At 58.3% G+C, this 19285-nt stretch overlaps 1 protein-coding gene across 1 annotated transcript; it reads right to left on the reverse strand.

The window, feature by feature from the left end:
* Window positions 1–6212: 6212 nt before the first annotated feature.
* Window positions 6213–17911, reverse strand: ALOX12B (arachidonate 12-lipoxygenase, 12R type). Its single transcript, XM_025864331.2, has 15 exons — window positions 17765–17911; window positions 15642–15846; window positions 12848–12929; window positions 12649–12735; window positions 12413–12535; window positions 12088–12191; window positions 11607–11779; window positions 11232–11375; window positions 9981–10184; window positions 9672–9758; window positions 9204–9373; window positions 8855–8976; window positions 6915–7015; window positions 6590–6760; window positions 6213–6392 (listed from the first exon to the last, which is right to left on the reverse strand). The coding sequence occupies exons 1-15, from the start codon at window positions 17909–17911 to the stop codon at window positions 6213–6215; spliced, it is 2100 nt and encodes a 699-aa protein (XP_025720116.1).
* Window positions 17912–19285: the final 1374 nt, after the last annotated feature.

Below are 19285 nucleotides of genomic sequence, written 5' to 3' on the forward strand. Positions count from 1 at the left end.
TAAGGAAAACAAGCGATATCTGCAAAGCGCAATGAACTGAAACACAACTAAAGGAGGCATGCCTATGAATACCTTTAAACACGCAGCTCCTTAACTATTCTTGGAACCGCCGTTACCACCTTTCCGAGTTGACTTAAATCTTTGACTTGTGTTCATTCTAATTTTATGAACTGTGTTTGTAATTTCTTTTTCTCCCCACCTCCCCCCTGCCTCTGGGCGCGCCTGGAGCCTCAGCTCACTCCCCTGGGAGGACCCGGAGCAGATCATGTCCCACCCCCCACCAACCTGCGGAAGAGCTGAGGAGGGGACGAAGGTAAGAGGCAAGAGACAAGATGCAGGAATGGAGAGAGGGAGGACACAGGGCGACTCAGAGTGGTTTACAGGACACGGGCCCCCAGAGCTGGGAGGGGACAGGGGAGAGCCACAAAGGAGGAGGCACCAACAGCTCTCTCCCAGCGCACCTTGGAGGAGGGGACGACGGGAAGTGTCCTGGAGCCAAAAGCCGACCCAGTTCTGCGACAGGAGCAGAGAGCAGGTGCGCACCCACAGGGGGACAGGCACCTCAGGGTCTCCCCAGAACCGCCTGCAGGCCGCCTGTCTCCTGGGGCCTTCTGGACCCCTGGACAGCAGGCGCGCGAGGACCTTGCTGGGCTCGGGGACCTGGGACTGAGCACCAGTGAGCCTGGTGAGCCCGGGGAAGGCGAGAGCAGGAGACCAGCACACGGGCCCGGGGAGTCTTAACGGGGAATTGGGGGGACCACGGGAGAGCCGCGGCCTAGGAAGCATGAACCAGCCGGCTGGGCTCTGCTGTATCCAGCATTCCTCGGCCTGGTTTTCTCACAGTCCACTCAAATCCGAGATGCAGTCTTGGCTCACATCACGTCGGGGAGCACCTGAGATGTACCCCGGAATGGGTGGGGCTGCGGAATCAGTGGCTCCTCGGGTGGAACCCAAGCCTCCAACCCCCTTTGTTCTGAGAAACCACTTAATAGTCCAGTCGTCCAACCAGCTGGAGTAGGAGAAAGGGAACATCAGGGAGTGACTGATGCGGGAAGCTGGAGATCTGGGTCCCCAGAGCCGTAAAGTGTGAGAGGCTGGGGCTTGGGTGGCCAAAGTGGCCCTCCCCACACCCACTCTCTCTGCAGAGTGTGTGTTTCTTTACCTCCCAGTTCCTGAATGGCCTCATCCCCATCCTGGTCCAGCACCATCTCGGCATCCCAAGGAACTTCCCCATCACTGAAGCCACGGACCCCTGTGCTGCACCAGCCCGGGACCGGTCTGCAGGCTAAGCCAGAGGTGAGGGGCCCAGGGGTCCAGCCTGTCTTCCCTCCCATCTCAGTGCCTTCAAGAGCCCAAGCTCCCACCCCCGACCTGTCTCTTCCACCCAGCCCTGCAGCCCTGCAGTGACCCCTTTCCCAGCTAGCTCAGCGCCTTCTCTAACCCAGCACCTGCTGCTCGCCCCTGGAGGGAGGGGTGTTGCTCTGGGACAGCGAGCGAGGGCTGAGTGGGGAGTGCTATCTCCTGCTTCTTTGCCAGGACCCCATGCACTTGTAGGGCCCCTGCCAGTTGTCATGGTTACTAAGGATGCCCTACAGCTGGTCTGCTGAGGCTCCCTAGAGCTACTCTCCCTCCCCTCTTGTGGGCCAACTGGGATGAGATGTGCCCCAACTGCAGGACAGGCACAGGGCTGTCCCCTCCCTCAGCCCTCCACTTCCTCCCCCTCTTCTCCCCTAGAGGGGCCCTCTGTAACTGATGAGCCATGCCAACCTCTTGGGGGCTGCCCCAGCACCATTAACGAATTGCTCCAGTTCCTGGCTGCCCCCCCCAGTTCGGTGGGCCCCTTCTGCCCCTCACCATCCAGGTCAGCAAAGCAGGACCTTGGGAGGGCTGGGCATGCCAGGGGGCACACCCTACCCTCCGGATGACCGCAAGGTTGCCCCCCCACCATACTGCAAATCCCCACACCGCATCTAACCCAACCAGCCCCTCCCTTCCCTCATCTCTAGCTTGATGGGAACATTGTGATATTCAGTGTCAGAGAGCAAACCACCTTGACATGGGTTTCCAAATCGACTCTACTGAATCATGCTCCTTTGACAGTATGACCACGTTCCCAGCGGTTAAACACGGAACCCCTTCTGGAAGTCCTCTCCACGGCCTCCCTTCCAGCCTTCCAGTCTCTGCACCACACAACCCAGGATCTGGGTGACTTTGGGCTGGTACCAGGAGCCCTTGACCAGGCTCTGCCCCATGTGCCGACAAGGTGGCCTTAGGTTGACTCACCTCCCAGTGACCGTTTCCTGTTGTGCTAGAAGTGATCAGAATGGGAAACCTTCATACCTTGCCGACCACATCCATCGCTGGCGTTAAGTACCTCGCCAGATTTAACTCAGTTAATCTTTCAGAGCAACCCAAGGAAGAGGGGATGATTATCAATCAACTTCACTGTGTTGTTTTTTTTTTTAAGATTTTATTTATTTATTTATTTGAGAGAGAGAATGAGAGCATTCTCTCTCAAGGGGAGGGGGAGAGGCAGAGGGAGAAGCAGGCTCCCCGTTCAGCTGGGAACCCTACTCGGGGCTCGATCCCAGGACCCTGGGATCATGACCTGAGCCCAAGTCAGGTGCTTAACCCACTGAGCCACCCAGGCGCACCCATCAACCTCACTTTATAGATGAAGAACCTGAGTCGCAGAGAGGTTAGTTAATTTTCCCGAAGAGATACAGCTAGTAAAGAAGAGGACCATGTGATTTGGCCCCATGGGCAGGGTAACAGGCTGCACTTTCTAGAGCCAGATTCCGCCTGATGCCTACCCTGCCCGTGAACCAGCCCCCACTCCAGCTCACTCAGACACCTGGCCCAGACAGTGCCGTCTTCCTTCCCAGGGACACAGCTGAGGACTGGCTCCTGGCCAAGACCTGGGTCCAGCACTCAGTGCTCCCAGTGCGTGACATGGTCACTCATATGCTTTGAACCCGCTTTATGATGGAGACCTCTTTTCTCTCCGTGCCCAGTGGCTGCCCATGGGCCGCCCCTTCTTCTAGGTAGAGAGGACCCCCCCACCCAGTGCCCGGAGCCGTGGGGCCCCTCGGGCTGTCTCATCTAACCTCTGACTCTGGTTGTCCCTCACTGCTCTGTCCTTGTGTCTACTACACCTGACATCAACACTGAGGCCCACACTGGGCTCTTTGCACTGGGAAAGCTCATCAGCCAGCTCAGGGCCCTGGAGCGGCTGAGCTTTGGCCCTGAGCAGCGGGGGCTCTCTGCCCAGCAGTCAGTCAACGTTGCTGGGGAGGACGGGCAGGCTGCCTGGTGCTGATCACCAAAGGGCCAGAGGCTTGCGCCTTGCACTCCCTCCTCCCGCCCCACCAGCTGGCTGGCCCAGAGGCTCAGGATCTTGCCCGCTACTACTCCCCAGACGATGTGCTCTGGATCCAGGTGGCCACAGAGAGGTGAGGCTCCCCAGGGGCCCGAGGGCTCTGCACCTCCCCCTCATCTATATCTCTGTTACCTTGTTCATCCACTCCACCTACCCCTTCTGCCCAAACACACTGTTATTTCACACCCCTTTCCTGTCTCCTCTTCTCTCCCCACTGTGTGACTTTGAGCAAGTCACTTAACCTCTCTGTGTTTATTTCTTCATCTGAAAACAGGGATGAGAAGAGCGCCTATCTTACAGGTTATTATTAGAATTAAATCTAAAGCCCTAAGAATAAACCTCAGGTGAATAGGAAGTGCCTTCTGAGCATTCACCCCATAGATAAAGTCTCCGGGGTTTCCTTTGGAATCTCCCTCACAGAAGACCTCTTTAGGGTGTACCTCTGGCCTCCACCCCAGTGTTAGGAGCTCTTGATGTCTGGTCTCCCCATGGGTCCCCATCTCCTGCCATTAACCTGCATGACCACCTTCCTCAGGCACTGGGATTTAGGACAGCCCTGCTCACGACCCTCACATGGCTCTGTGTTTGGCACATGGAATGCAGTGTTCACTGTGGTATCTTAGCCCCTCTGGAAACTGCCTCCCCCCCTTCTCCGTTCTTCTTCCTCAGCAGAGACCAAGACTGGGGAGGCCAGGAACCCCAATTCTCCCTCTCTCCCTAACCACATACTGCCCCTTTGAGCCCAGCTCATGCCCTACCTCCCCTTGAATCCTCGGGGACGCCCCCACTATGAACACCCACAGCTGGAGCAATGGATCCACGTGTCCTTCATGAGCCCTAACTATGGCTGGTGCTGGATGCCATGGTGAGCAAGGCAGATCAGCCCTGGCCCTTGGGAACGAGTGGTGCAGACGGATCCAATCCACCGGTCTGAACACAGAAGGGCCCTGGCGTGGGATCCTTCCCTGTTGCTTGATCTACCTCAAAAGGCTGGAAGACAATGCCTACAGCGTTTGCGAGCAACAAGTGCAAAGGATGAGGGTGGTGGGGACTGCAGCCAATGGAGAACTCACATTTGTCTGATGGGGACAAACGGCGACCCAGCAATGACTATAGCCAGATCTTTAGATTTTTCAAGAGAAATCTGACATTGTCTAATATTTAAGCGTTGGCCATTGATTCATCTTGAAAAAAGAACAAATAAGAAACCTTGGCAGACAATCAAAACACATCTGCAAACCAACTGCAGCTCTCAGGCCCTAGGTTTGCACACATGGTGATGAAAGCCTCCAGGTCTGAAGATCAGCTCAGTTCATGCAATGCGGGGTTGGCCATTTTCCTTCTCTGGCTTCAGATTCCCCCTTGGGGCAGCTGGTCTCAGTGGCCTCTTCCAACCCACACCCCTGGGCGCCTCAGACTACCAGCTGTAAGTCACCATGTGTTCCTGGATCCCCAGCTTTGTGCCCGGACAATAGTGTCGTAAGCAAAGACTCAGAACCTGGGGCCTGGCTCAGGGAAGTCTTGCAGGAACGTTTTCTAAGCTTCATGAGCTCCAGTGAGGCATCCACACCTGTCTCCTGCTCTAGACCCCACCTCCTCAGGGCAGCAGCCCTTGGGTTTCAGCTCTGTTCTCTCCACCCCATCTCCACGTACGGGTCCCTGTTGCCCTGGGGAGCTCATCGAATGTCTCCCCATGATCATCGTCCACTGCTCAGCCCAACACGATGCCACTGACAGTGGCCAGGTGAGTCAGCGCCAAACCTGGGGGGGATATGCAGGGTCACCAGAGGAATGGACCTAAGAGAAGCACTGGCAACTATGCTTACCGAGTTTGGGGGGATCAGCTTGAATTCAGTGCCCGGATGCCCAATATTCCCACCACCATGCAGGTCTCCCCCAACCCCCCCGCTGACCTACTGCCAAAGGCCAGAGAGACCTGGTGGACTCACGCCCTGAGGTCCAGTCCACATGCCAAGCCCTTGTGTAGCTCCAGGGTGTCAGCGATGAAACCATAAGCAAGGCCCAGGGTGGGGGCTGAAAGGGGGCGATTCTCAGGTTCCAGAAGAGTGGGTGGGGGTGAGGAAGAGACCTTTAGGGACAGGTTACTTGGAGGGTACACTTAGCAGGCTGGGCTCCTGCATGGGCAGAGCCTGGAGTGATGTAGGTTTTGGTAGGTGATGAGGTGTGGTGTAGGGTACTATAGGTTCATAGTAGGTGGGGCTTAGAGCTGGCTGGGTTTCAACGTGAGCTTGGCTTGGGTGGTCTCGGTTTCTGGTAGGCTGGGCTCAGGGTGGTCTTTTGCCTGGGTGGACGGGTAATTTAGGTTTCAGGTTGAACTGGTCTTGGGTGGTCTGAGTGCCTAGGTGGGCAGGGCTCAGGTGATGATCCTCCTTGGGTAGATTTTCTGATGGACTGGGATCCTTGGAGGTCTGGGTCCCTAGGTAGGGGGACCTAAGATGAACCAGAATCACTTTGGGTTGAAAGACAGGGCTGGGTACGGCTGGGGTCTTAGCCTTCTCCCCTGCCACCCCCAGGAGCGCCTCGGCATCTCCCAGAACTTCACCAAGGACCCAGGGGTGGGGGCATCACCACCTTCCACAGCCTCCTAGCCTGGACCTCACGGGACATCGGGGCGGACCCGGGGCCTGGAGCTGCGGCCCTGAGCCTACCTGGAGCCCGCAGTGATGAACGGCATCTCGTCCCAGCCCGCACCCCGCCGCACCCCCAGTAAACGACCGCGTGTACCGACAGACCCAGCACTGTAGCAAGTGATTTTTTTTTTTTTTTTTTGAAAACAGGCGCGGGCGGGGAGAGGCGAGGCGGGGGAGCTGGCCTAGATGGAAATGCTGTTCTCTATCAGCACCGGGTCCAGGTAGTAGTAGGGAATGGGGAGGTACTTGTTGCGCTGGCGGATATTGTGCGAGATCTGGGCCAGGCGCCTCCGCAGCGTCTCCATGCTCCTCCGCGGGGCCTCCTCCACGAAGTGGATGTCGGGGAAGTGGCCCAGGGGCCGCTGCGGGCACGCAACGCAGCGGCTGCCACCCACCTGCCCCTGCCCCTCCGCCTCACCCCTGCTGCAACCCCTCTCCCCCTGCCTCCCACCCTGGACATCCCCCTCGCCTGTCGTCCGCCCCCCACTCCCAGCCCTCTTCCTGCCTGTACTTGGAGCAACCCACCCTCCCCCGTCTGCACCCCGGGGCCCCGGGGCACCTTGTCGTCGGGCTCCCGGCTGAGCGTCCAGAGCACCAACAGGGTGATGCACGTGGTCTTCACATCCGGCAACGTGTCCATGAAGGTCTCCAGAGTGGTCAGCCCCTTGGTCTGCATCGGTGGGTTCCTCATGGACGATGGGAAGTTGGGCATCCAGGCGGTGTACTCCAGCTGGAGGGGGGGGTTCTGGGTCAGACAGCACCCCGGGACTCTGGGGTCTAAACTGAGCTAGGGACTGAAGCTGGGAGCTGGGTGGAGGCCTGAGTAGGGCTGATGGCTGAGGCTGGGTTTGAGGGCTGGGGCTGGGGCTGGTGAGCACAGGTACCTGCCCTGTGTTGACAGCGGCGTGCTTGGCCGAGCAGGTGTAGATGACGATGGTGACATATCGGATCAGCTCAGGCACTGTTCGCAAGCACTGAGGAAAGCCTGGGGGCAGGGAAAAGCCCAGCAGCGTCAGTCCTGCCCTGGTCCTGGAAGGCTGGCAGAGGGCCCAGGACCCCAAGCCCAGGCGTCCTCCCCCCTGACACGTGTCCCACCAACACTCCTAGCTGCCACTTCGGGGGGTCATGTGCTCATTCTGCCTGCTTGGCCCCCCTGTGACCACAACCCCCAGCCCCCATCCCCCCACCCTCCCACCCCACCCCATCCAGACCACAAGCCTTGGGAGGCAGACCCAAATGGCCTTGGCCATGTCCTCCAGGGCTGCTCCAGGCACCTGCCTGAGGTGGGGCCCTCAGATCTTTATTCCAGCTCCCTTAGAGGGGCCGCTCTGGTCCCAGGACTCAGTGGGGACCAGGCTTTGGAGGAATCCCAGCTTTCCTGCCCTGAGTCAGCACAGTCCTTCATCCACACCCACCCCACCACCACACATGCGTGCACATACACGCGCACGTGCACACACACACACACACACACACACTCTTTTGAGCCTCTGCACTCACACCAGATGGATTTCTCAGTAGCCTGGCTCTTGGTCTCACACTTAACCAAGCTGCTCGCTTCTCCTTCCCATTGTCCCCAGGTTCCCAAAGCCTAACACATTTGAACCGGACCCATTATCTTCCTCCCCAAACCACTCCTCCTTCTAGGCCCCCAGCTCACAGCATGACACACACCATCCACCCAGGTTCCAAAACCCCAAACCTGGGAGTCTTCCTCCGCCCCTCCCTCTAAACCCACCACCAAACCCCAACCAGTCACCAAGTCCTGTCATTTCTCTCTCCCAGCCAGCTCGGGAATTCTCTTGCTTCCCACAACTGCCACCCTAGCCAGGCCCGTGTCACCCCGGTCCTGGACACCGCAGGACCTTCCAGAACTGTCTGCTGACTCCTGGCAGCCTGACCGTCTTAAGTGCAATCTGATCTCCTTGCAGAGCCCTCGACGGCGCCCTCTGGTGGTCAGGGTAATTCCAACCTCCTTCACCAGGCCTGCCCCAGGCCCTGCTCATGGCTTCAGCCTTAGCTAAGCACAGAGAGCCCGGCCAACTCCCAGCCTCAGCTCAGATGCAGGCACCTCTGAGCCGCTCCCGGAGCTCCCTCTGTCGGCTCTGGCTTCCCACCCAGAGCTCTTCAACCCCATCTCTAACACCTCCCGGCTAACCTCCCCATCCTGCAGGTCCCTTAGCCAGATGTTAGCCCAGATGTTAGAGCTCAGCTAGATCTTAGCATGCTGCTACCCCCCACTCTCCACCCACCACCCTCCTCCAGCTGGGTTAGGTGCTTCCCCAGGTCTTCTATGCACCCCTACCCCACACACACCCACCCCGGACTGCAGCAGTCCTAAGATAGCATGACTGTCCGTCCACTGAGTGGACCACCCCTGAGACTTGAGGGCAGGCACCTTCACCTGTCTCATTCCCTTTGCCTCTCAGTACTCAGCACAGCGTTTGTCACACCATAGATGCTTACTAAATATTTGCTGAGTGGTGCCCACGCGTCATGACCTCAGGATGCTCCGCTGTCCTCCTGGAGCCTACCAGCTCCCTGGCCTCCAGCACGCTCTACCTATTTGACCTCACGCCCCATTTCTCAGCTCATGATGGCTTATTTCCGGGGGGGGTCTGGGAGCCCCCCAGATCTCCACGGAGAGGATCCTGCCCCACAGCCCCTGAGCTCACATAGGGACCAATGGGCAGCCCCGTTTCCTTCCCCAACCTCTCCGAGATTTGGCTCCCTCAGCACCCAGCAAGACGTGCTCCACTACCAGCAGGAAGGGCCCACCCCTTAGCCCCAGGTCCCTGTGGGTGCCCGGCGCCCAGGCCCATACCTGAGCTCTCACGCCCTAGGAGGCACTCCTTAAATATCTCCTGCACCCAGGACTGCAATTCCGGGTCACCCGCCACAGCTGCGTCACACGGGTAATAGTAGGTGATGATCTCTGTCACGTACCTGACCAGGGGACAGGCCTCAGTTTGGACCCTCCCCCTTCCCAGCAGCCATTCCCCCCCCCCTCCCCAGGCCTTCCTCCCCAGAGCTGCCCGGGGCCTGGGGACGGGCACGTCGTGCGGGGCGGAGGCGGCCTCAGACCCAAGCCCGGGCCCTTAAAGCCACCCGTGCCTGCTCCCACATCCCAGGGCATCCACCCTGCGTGCCACCCCCTGCCGGCCGAGCCACACCTCTCCAGCGCGTCCCACACTGCCAGGGAGTCGTCACGGTAGTAATATCCCGGCAGGTCCTGGACCCCGCGCTCCACGAAGTCATTGGGGAGGTAGAGGCTGTCGTAGGTTGTCTCTGACAGAGCCCGCACCATCACCTCAGCAAAGCCTTCCAGGCCCAGGGACATGCCCTGTTCGGGAGGAGGCAGCTGCTGAGGCTGGCAGGGTCCCGGCAGAAATCCCCCCCCCTTAGGATCACACCCGCCTCGCACACAGCCCAGCGCGTGCTCCTCCAGCCTGCCCCATGAGCCCCCACACTCCGGGCCAGAACCTTTCTGCACCCTTGAAGGCAAAGCACCCCCTTCCACCAGTCCCCGCCCGCCATGCCCCCCCGTGATCCGAAGGCAAGCGGGAAATCCTGCTTTTAGCCTGATGGCAAAGGCCGGAAGGGCAGCAGATGTCTTGTTGGGGTTGGGGCAGAAGTGTTACCCTGGCAGACAGCCCCCCCTCGTTGAGGAGGAGGGCCCGCCCGATGCTGTTGATCTGGATGGTGTACCGGGTGTGGGGGATGAGGAGCTGTGGGAGGAAGCAAGGACAAGGAGAGAGGACCACAGTGAGTCCCAAAGGACCTCAGCACCAGCCCTTCTTTTGTGCAGCATCAAACCCTCTTGCTTTGGGAAGTCCCCACCCCAAACCCTGTCTGTGGGTCCCCAGCTGCCTCCGCAGGACTACCGGGGGTCCCCCTGAGTGCGGAGCGAGCCAGGTGCCTTTCTGGGGCACCTGGGGCCAAGCCCATACCTTGTAGAGGGGGTGGCACATGGGCAGCTGCCTCATCATGGACAGGCAGAAGGCCTCTGCAATGAGGTGCGTCTCCAGCAGGTGGGAGATGGCCTCGTGGCAGTAGAACTCGGCATAGCGCACCCACGTCTTGGCCAGCAGCCAGTCCCACTCAGAGTCACTGGGCAGGAAGATGGGGCAGTCGGGCCCGGGGGCCTGGCTGAGCTGGGGATGGGAAAGGAGGGAGGTGAGGGCAGACACACACACACACACACACACACACACACACACACACACACAGACACACACAAGGGCCCCCACTCGCAGGAAGGAGGCAGAGAAGAGTCTGAGGAGGGAAACACGCCACTCTGTACACTCTAGGCCCTCTGGGTCCCCTGAGCACACCAGGACCCTTCCTCCCTCCTCACATTTGCTCTTGTTCTCCCCTCTGCCTGTAGTCCCTTCCCCCCTCCCTCCGTCTTCCTGGCAGCTCCCATTCATTCAAGAAGTAGCCTGCAAGTTGCCTCTTCTGAGAAGCCCTCCTTATTTCAACCCCACGGCCGTCCCATTCAGCCGTACAAGTTGTGCACTGCACAAGGATACCAGCCCTCTGGGGCAAAGGGAGTCACTGAAATCCAGCCTATGCTGTCCCACTAATGAGCCAGGAGAATTGGGGCTTGGCTGATCCCCCCCGCAAGAGAGGTGCCTTTTTCTAATTTGGACATGACGCTGGTGGAGACCTCTGGGAACATAGCACCTCCTGTCCCCTTTCCTGCCAGGCCACTCTCAAGGCAGTGGCTAAGTCTGATTAGCTCAGTATTTCCAGCAGAGGCCTAGCCCACAGCAGGTGTTGGCTTAACAAGTAAATGAGGGAATGGACCCAAAGAGACAAGCTCAAGCGACCAAACACATTCCCATCTGGTCACCTCTGCACATATGCACAGAGTACGCACACTCTACACACAGGGGCTTGCACACAAATACAGCCACAGGGACCCAAGTTCACGCATGGGCAGACAGGCGGACCGGGCAGGACAAAGTTGTACACATGCAGGGACAAGCAGGGACTCAGTCCGAGGCTTACACACAGGGCCACACGCACAGATAAGAACATGCATAAACGTCCGTGCGTTCTCAGACGCGCACATTGGGATCACACACTCATATAAATGGGCACCTGCCCACTTGTGCACGCGCGCATGCGCACACGCACATAAGTCCTCGCATCGGCAACGTGCTCACACAGCGGCCCCAGGCCTGCATCCCAGGCACCTGGATGGCGATGGGCATCATGTTCCCTTCCGGCCCAAGGTGCAGCAGGCAGAGGGGGGCACAGTGATGCTGCTTCCTTCCGTTGAGCTCAATGGTGGGGATGCCCTCCAAGATGCGGTAGTCAGCCAGGTAAATGTTCCCCTTCTGGAAGGGAGCCGCAATGGGAGGGCAGGTAGACACCAACACGGGGCACCTGTGAGCCATGCCTTGGGTGCCGAGTGCCCTGGTCCCCCAGGTGCAGGGTTAGCTAAGGACCCAAGTGGGGTATACAGTGGCCAGTGGGACTCGGGACAGTAAGGTAGGAGTGAAGAGACAGAAATGCCAGGGAGGGAGGGAGCCTGGGAGGCCAGGGATCTCCACCGGATGGGGCCTCACCTCCAGCTCCGCTTGCAGACACGTTCCTTCGCCCAGGAACGGGGCCACCATATCATCTGTCACGGGGAACTTGTCCGGGATCTGAGTGCAGCGGCGGAGCAGGCCTGGGTTGATGCCATTCAGGTACTGATATCCAAAGAAGCTGTCCTCTGTCCAGTGCTCGGCCACGTACTCTGGGTGGGAGACCGTGCGGGCGTCACGACGCGGCCAGAACCCCCTGAGGCCCGGGACAGAGGACTACCACCGAGAAGCGCCCCCAGCCTCCCCTTGAGCGGCCGGCGGCGCCCAGGGCGGCATTCTCTACGAGGCCGCCAGAGGGCGCGCTCGCCCAGTCGGCCTTTCAGGCCTGGAGTTGGCCCGGCTCCTCCCATCCCGCTGCCGAGACGGGGCGTCCCGCCTCTGGCCTGCGTCCGCAGCTCCCCCCAACCCCCGCCGCAGACCACGGGCTACCCTGGGCTCGCTTCGCGTTTCCCCCCCATACCGGTGACGATAGACTTGTTGGTGGGGAAGATTTTCTTGATGTCCTTCAGCCTCTTCCACGATTGCTTGCAGTCCACCAGGCCGCGGAGTTTGAAGCCCAGTGCCCTAGTGGACAGGGTTCGAGGGGGAGGCGCTCAGACAGGCAGCCTTCCCTGGTCTGGCCCTTGGGTGTCTGGCCCCACGGCTCCAGGTCCTTCTGTGCCCGGGGGTCTGGGGACCACCTCCCGGGTTCCCTAGGCCAGCCCCCTCTGCCTGTCTGGCCATTGCGAGCTCCCCGGGCTTCGGTGGAGGCGGCATGGAGCGGGGACAGGGACGCGCACACTCACGTGGGCCCCAGGCGGAAGAAGAAGGAGGCCGTCTTGATGAAGGAGAAGCGGAGGTTTGAGTTCAGGAACTTGGTGGCCTTAATGTTGATGAGAATCGGGAAGCCGGGGATATAGCCGTTCCACCTGTAGGAAGGAGTGCAGGGCTAGGGCCGGGCACCCGGGTCCGGGGCACAGGGAGGGGGGAGACCCAAGGGGTCAACCACGGGAGGGGCCCCAGGGCAGCCCCAGGTCCTCACTCAGGCCGGTTGGGATTCCTCCGGACAGGAGGGCGGTAACTGGGGATATGCACATAGTTGGGCAGGCCCGGAACGAAGACCCTCCAGCTGCAAAGAGAAGGGAGTCGGTGGGCCCTGGTGCCCAGGTACCAACCCAGGGATGGAAAGCCAAGCCATCACCGCCCCCTGGCCTCCCTCAGGCCCTGCGCCCTCCGCTCACTGGTAGAAGTCTTGCTTGGCTCTGATCTCCTCCTGTCGGTGCTCCAGAAGGATCGGGAGTGTGTCCTCTGCTGTTGTCTTTCCTGCAGGGAGACCATAGAGGAGGCTCAAGGTCTGACCCCAGGCCTGTCTACCCCTGAACACTTCAAGGATCACAGTTCAGCTCCTGCCCTCTAGATTGGCTTTGCGGGCCCACAGACAAAGATGGCATGGGGTAGGCTTACCCTGGGTGGGCAGGCATGTGTCCTCCCAAAAACTCAGAGGGAAGGATCAGGGACCACCCTCTTCCCCCTCCCTCTACCGCTGGAGCTGGGCTTGCTGTTGGGAGGAAGTCCGTCTTCTGGACCCGCTAAAACATTAATGAAGGACAGTTATGTAGCGCTTACTAGGAACCAGACACTTTCTAACACTTTCTCATATATATGTATTTAGATTTTATTTATTTATTTTAATTATTTATTTAACTTTTATTTATTTATTTATTTAGATTTTATTTGTTTATTTGAGAAAGAGCACAGAGGGAGAGGGAGAAGCGGGCTCCCCGCTGAGCAGAGAGCCCGATGTGGGCCTCGATCCCAGGACCCTGAGCCAAAGGCAGACACTTCACCGACTGACCCACCCAGGCGCCCCCATTCTACTTATATTAATAACTTAATCCACACAAGAACAACCTTACTAGGCAGGTGACTATTATAGGCTTGCAATCCTGTCTCCACAATTCCAAAACCCAGAAGACTATAGAAATCAACCTTGTCTTTTTCACAAGTTAGGCACAAATTCCTTGGTCAGCAAAACCTGCTCTGAATTTACTGGAGGCTATACACAGTCTTTATTGAACTCACTTGGCGTAACTATTTGTAGTTTTTGCTGCAGAAATAGAATATTTGACTAGGGGGTGCCCTGGTGGATATATAATATAACATATGGACCATGTGAGTGGAATATATAGATATAGATGTACATATACATACATATTCTAAATGAAATCTGAATATCTTTTTTTAAAGATTTATTTATGAAAGAGAGAGTGTGTGCATGGAGGGAGGGGCAGAGGGAGAGGGAGAATCTCAAGCAGACTCCCCACTCAGCAGGGAGCCCAATTCAGGGCTTGATCCCAAGACCCTGAGAGCAAGACCTGAGCCAAAACCAAGAGTCAGACACTTAACCGACCCCGCCACCCAGGTGCCCCTGAAATCTGAATTTCAAGACACCCCTGACCCCAAAAGGTTCAGCTAAGGGACAATATCATGCTCGTTTTACAAGGAGAAAACAGCCCATGTTACACAGAGAGAAAGCATGAGCTGGGATTTGAACCAAGGCAGTCTTCTTCTGACCACTCACCCCCCCCAACCATGAACCACCACCAAGAGTTGTTAAGCCTTTTAAAATTTCTTTTAGAGGCGGGGTCCCTGGATTCTCTCATCAGCCTTATAAAGTAGGTTCTGCTGTTAGCCCCATTTTACAGAAGAGAACACTGGGGCTCAGAATTCAGAAGTAGACCCAGATGTTCAGCTAGTAGGTGGTGGAGCTGAGATCCACACCCAGGGTTGTCTCTGTCCAGTGTCCTGGCTGGCGGCCCTGGGCTGCCATGTGCCTATCACCACAGCCCCGTCACCTTCCCTGAGGCCCCCTTCACCACCTCTCCTTGCTCCATCTGCTGCAGCTCATGTTGTGTTCCAGGTGAACAGTGCCCCCTGGAGTTGTGCAACCCCAGGGACCCAGCTCGGCTTCATCCCCTGGGTGGGGGCTGGACTCCTCCAAGGGCCGGGCAGGTGATGCAAGCCTCCTGCCCTGGTGTTGCAGGGAGCTGCCCCACCCAGCGCCATTCCTGCACGGCGCCCGGCCTCATCTTGCCCTCCCCTGCTTCCCGGCCACTCGGGCCCATGGCTGTGGGAAGATGCTCCACATCTCCGGGAGGGGGACTCTCCCCTTGGCCTCCCCACCCTCCCCCAGGCCTGCCTCCCTCTGCCTCTGCCTCTTTCCCCAGCTCGGGCTCTGTTTCCCTGCTCACAGGGAAATGAGAGGTGGAACAGGGTGGTTAGCTGCCGGCCGGATGGAGCTCCAAGCCCCCTCCCTCCTGTGCACCTTGAGGGAGGCCACAGAGGCTGGGGCGGTGGAGCCAAGGCAACAAAAGAGGACAAACCTGCAGTCCCCATGTAGCAGCCACCTACTAGGCAGCTGAGCCAAGCCCACCAGGCTAGGGCTGTGGCAGGGGTGGGCTCCCTGTCCCTCTTCCAGGGGAGCAACCAAGTGACCAGGAAAATAGCCTGCAGCCTCGACCAGGCACTAGAGAACACCCGGTCAATCTACTGGGCTGTGATGGAGCCTAACTGGATGAAGGGGGGCCTTTTGGAGCAGCAGTGAGTCCTGTTAGAGAAGTAAAGGAGTAGTCCTGTTGGAGTAGCAGGGAGGCCTCGGGAGCATAGAGCATCCCATCTGTCTGGAATCTGCCCCGTTGGAGACCCAGGGCTCTTATAAGGTACAAACCCTGCTGTTAGGGAGCACGGACAACTCTTGAGCTCACAGGGCTCTTAACACAACAGGCAGCAGGTGGGATGGTGGGGCGTCCTGTCAGAGTGGAGCTAGCGGGCAAGACCTGGGATCCTGAGATCCAAGCCACCCCCATCTGTGTCCCTGCAGGGTGCAGCCCTGAACTGGGCCCTGCAGCACCAGTGACTGAGGGGGCTGCGTGAGGGTGGCAGGCAGGCCCAGGAGTCCCTGCGGGGACAGCCCAGCAGATGACAGCTGGGCGGAGCCAGGGGCCTGGCAGCAGGGGTGGGGTGCTGAGGGCTTGCCTGTAGCCTCCCTGAGGGCCAGGGTCTCATAGCCGTCCATCCACTGATAGGCGGGGAAGTGATAGATGCGGCCGTCGGGCGCACAGATCTGCACGTAGTTGCAATACCAGGAGTTCTTGGGGAAGAAGGAATAGCGCTCCTTGTGCAGGCGGATGATGATGAGCTCCCCCAGATCCTGCTGACACCGGACAGTGTACTCGTCCACCTGGGCAGGGCATGGGGCTAGGTGAGTGGCAGGACTCCCACCGGCCCGGCCCCTCCTCCACACTCTGCTCATGTGAGGGGGGCGCTGCTCACCTCCCTGGGCTGGGGTGACCCGATCACGGGGCTCTCCTCACCCACTCCTACTGGGCTGTCCCCTCCTGGGCCCATCAACCCAGGGTCACAGCACACCTGTCCCTCTGCCCCATTCCCGGCCACCCGCCCCAGGTTCCATCCTCCCACCCCCTCCTCAGCCACCTGAGGCTGTGGGAGCCATGCAGCCCCCCAGGGGCTGGTCTACAAAGGGGTCCAAGTGGGGTCCAGCGCCCCCCTAGACCTCCTGCAGTCTTAGAGTGGGCAGAGGTGGTCCTGCCAGCCCCCTCTTCTCCTACTTATCAATGAAGACCTGGAGATACAGAAATGGCCATCTAGACAGAGTGACCTACAAGATGACATAGCAGTAGGTGGCCGGACCTGACTCAGAATCAGGGCTGAGGGACCAGCAAAGGGCACCTTCCATCATGGAGCAGGCAGGCCCCACTGGACAGGCTGGTCCGATGCCGTTTTAAATCACAGATAATCCAGTGTGCTTTTAAGCCAGTTATGATACAATTTAACTTAGGGAGAGTAAGGATGGGAGGGAGAGGGATGAGGGAGGGGAGAGGAAATGGGGAGGGATGAGGGAGGGGAGAGGAAATGGTGAGAGATGAGGGAGGGGAGAGGAAATGGGGAGGGATCAGGGAGAGGGAGAGGCCATGGGCAGGAATGAGGGAGAGGCTGAGAGATGAGGGATGTGGGTGAGTGATGAGAGAGGAAGAGAGAAGAGGTGAGAAAGGGCAGGGAGAGATGAGAAATGAGCACAAAGGGGTGAGAAGTAACAGAGCAGGGATGAGGCAGGATGGCCCAGAGAGCAGGGACCGCTGGGAGCCAGGTCTACTGGGAGGGCATCCAAAGCCCCCTTGGAGCCCACTGCTTTCAGAGCTCCCCCACAGTGCCCCGTCTCTCCCTGCCCATTGTCTCCCTCCCCTGCACACCTCCATCCCTCTTCATGCTCCCTGGACACACATACACACACACCTCACACACACACCACACACACTCACACACCACACATACACACACAGCACACACACTCCACACACTCACATGGCGCACACACACACCGCACACACTCGCACACACACACACTCACACACCACACACACTCACACACCACACACACACATACACACTCACACGGCGCGCACACACCACACACACTCACACACCACACACACACGTACACACTCACACGGCACACACACAGCACACACTCACACATACACAGCTCACACCACACACACGGCACACACACACTCACACACCACACACATTCACACACATATACACATACAGCACGCGCACACACATACACACTCACATGGCACACACACCACACACACAGCTCACACAGCACACGCTCATTCACATATCACTCACACACCACACACACTACACTCATTCACACGGCACACACTCACACATACACACTCACACGGCAACACTCATACAGCACACACTGCACACTCACACTCCACACACACACTCACGTGGCACACACCACACACACATCACTCACACACACTCATACACACACACCACACACTCATCCGTACATATACAGACCACATATACCACATACACTCACACACATCACATTCATGCCACATACCACACACACTTATGTATATACACACACATACACACACCACACACAGACTCATGCACACCACACACACTACATACACAGAGACCACATGTACCACACAGACACATGTGCATATTCACACACTCCACATATACGTGCACCACACACCCTATTCACACACATGCACGCACACACATCCCACACATGCTCACACACCACACATGCACCTACTCACCGCCCCAGTCGCAAAGTCTCTCCCAAAATGGTTCAGCAGCTGCTTATGGCTCTCTCCTTGGGTCCCCACAATGGTCAGCGAGATGGAGTCCATGGTTCCCGACAAGAGATCGGTACCCGTGGCCACCTTGACTTTGTAGGCGGCCATGGCTGTTCCTGAGGAGGCAGGAGGGAGGGCTCAAGTCCAGACACCGTGGGGGCTGCACGGGGGTCCAGGCCAGGCAGGGGAAGTCAGACACACGGAGATGGGGACAGGGCCAGCCTCCCGAGAGGGAGAGGTGAGGCAGGGACGTCTGGCCCACGGGCAGCCCAGAGCCTGGAGAGGCTGCTACCCTTGGAGGGCGGGCAGGGAGCCGGGTAGGCTGGGGCGGGGCGAGTCAGGCGGGTGAGCCAGCGTCTGGGCGGCCAGCCCTCCAGTACCAGCAGGGAGAGCAGACAGGGCGCTGGGCTGGCTTCTGAGAGGGTGGATGGAACATGCCTTGGATGAAGGAGTCTTCAGGGTGGGGGAGCCAGTCCAGCCTGAGCCCGGGCCCCAGGGAAGTGGGGGGATAGGGCTGGGTGGGGCCCCCAGATCATTATCAGCCTAATAAGCGCCTTCCTTCTGCCCGCCCCCATGGGCTGCAGCACTGGACACCCCTGCTGAGCCGATCCAGGGGCAGCGGGTCACCCCCTCAACAGTGGGTGGGGGCCAGGGGATGGGGCACAGCGCAAACTCTGTCTGGCTGGTCGGCTGCAGGGCCATTCCTCTCTGGGCAATGGGGCAGGCTGTTGCCGCTGCAGGAAGGCTGGCCCATCCTCCTGCCCCAGGGCCCGGCGCCCTTGAGAGGAAGAGTAGTAGTTGCTGAAGCTGAGCTGGGGTGCTAGGGCACAGAGAGGCTCCAAGGAGAGAGGATCAGGGAGGGAGAGAGGATGTCTATGGCTTCCTGCAAGACCAGGATCACCTGAGCCGAGCCGAGGGACGGGGTTGCATACAAGAGTAGATAACAATTGCAGTGAAGCTGGGGGCATGAGAAATAAGCCAAGGGGTGGACATGTACTTTGTGGTATAATCCTAACAGAATTCTACCCAGCAATTAAAAAAAAAAAAAAGCACAAACAACAAAGTGGGCGATGTGGACGAATCTCACAAAGATTATACTGAATGAAAGAAGGCAGACAGAAAACAGTACACGCTCTATCATTCCAACGATTCGAAGTTTGAGAACAGACGAAACTAAGCAATTCTTACGGAAGTCAGAGGAGCGGGTAGATCCATGATGAGGCGCTGAGGAGCACCTGCAAGGGGGGAGCCGCGTGGAGAGCTAGAACCTTCTGTATCTTGATCTGGGAGGTACAGAAGGAACTTGATGCATTTTACTATATGATATCCCTCAATATCCTCACCCCATCCCATCCCCCCCCAAAAATCAATGAAGCTCTAGGAAGAGTTTTGGGATCAAGGTTGGGCTCCAATAGAATTGGGTTTGTCCGGAACCAAATAATTCATTCCTTCTTGCCCTAGTTCTTTCTTGCCCTCGTTCCT

This window comes from Callorhinus ursinus, unplaced genomic scaffold (genome assembly GCF_003265705.2).
Source record: "Callorhinus ursinus isolate GAN/ISIS: 27379988/994484 unplaced genomic scaffold, GSC_fseal_2.0 scaffold43, whole genome shotgun sequence".
NCBI classification, from domain to species: Eukaryota; Metazoa; Chordata; class Mammalia; order Carnivora; family Otariidae; genus Callorhinus; species Callorhinus ursinus.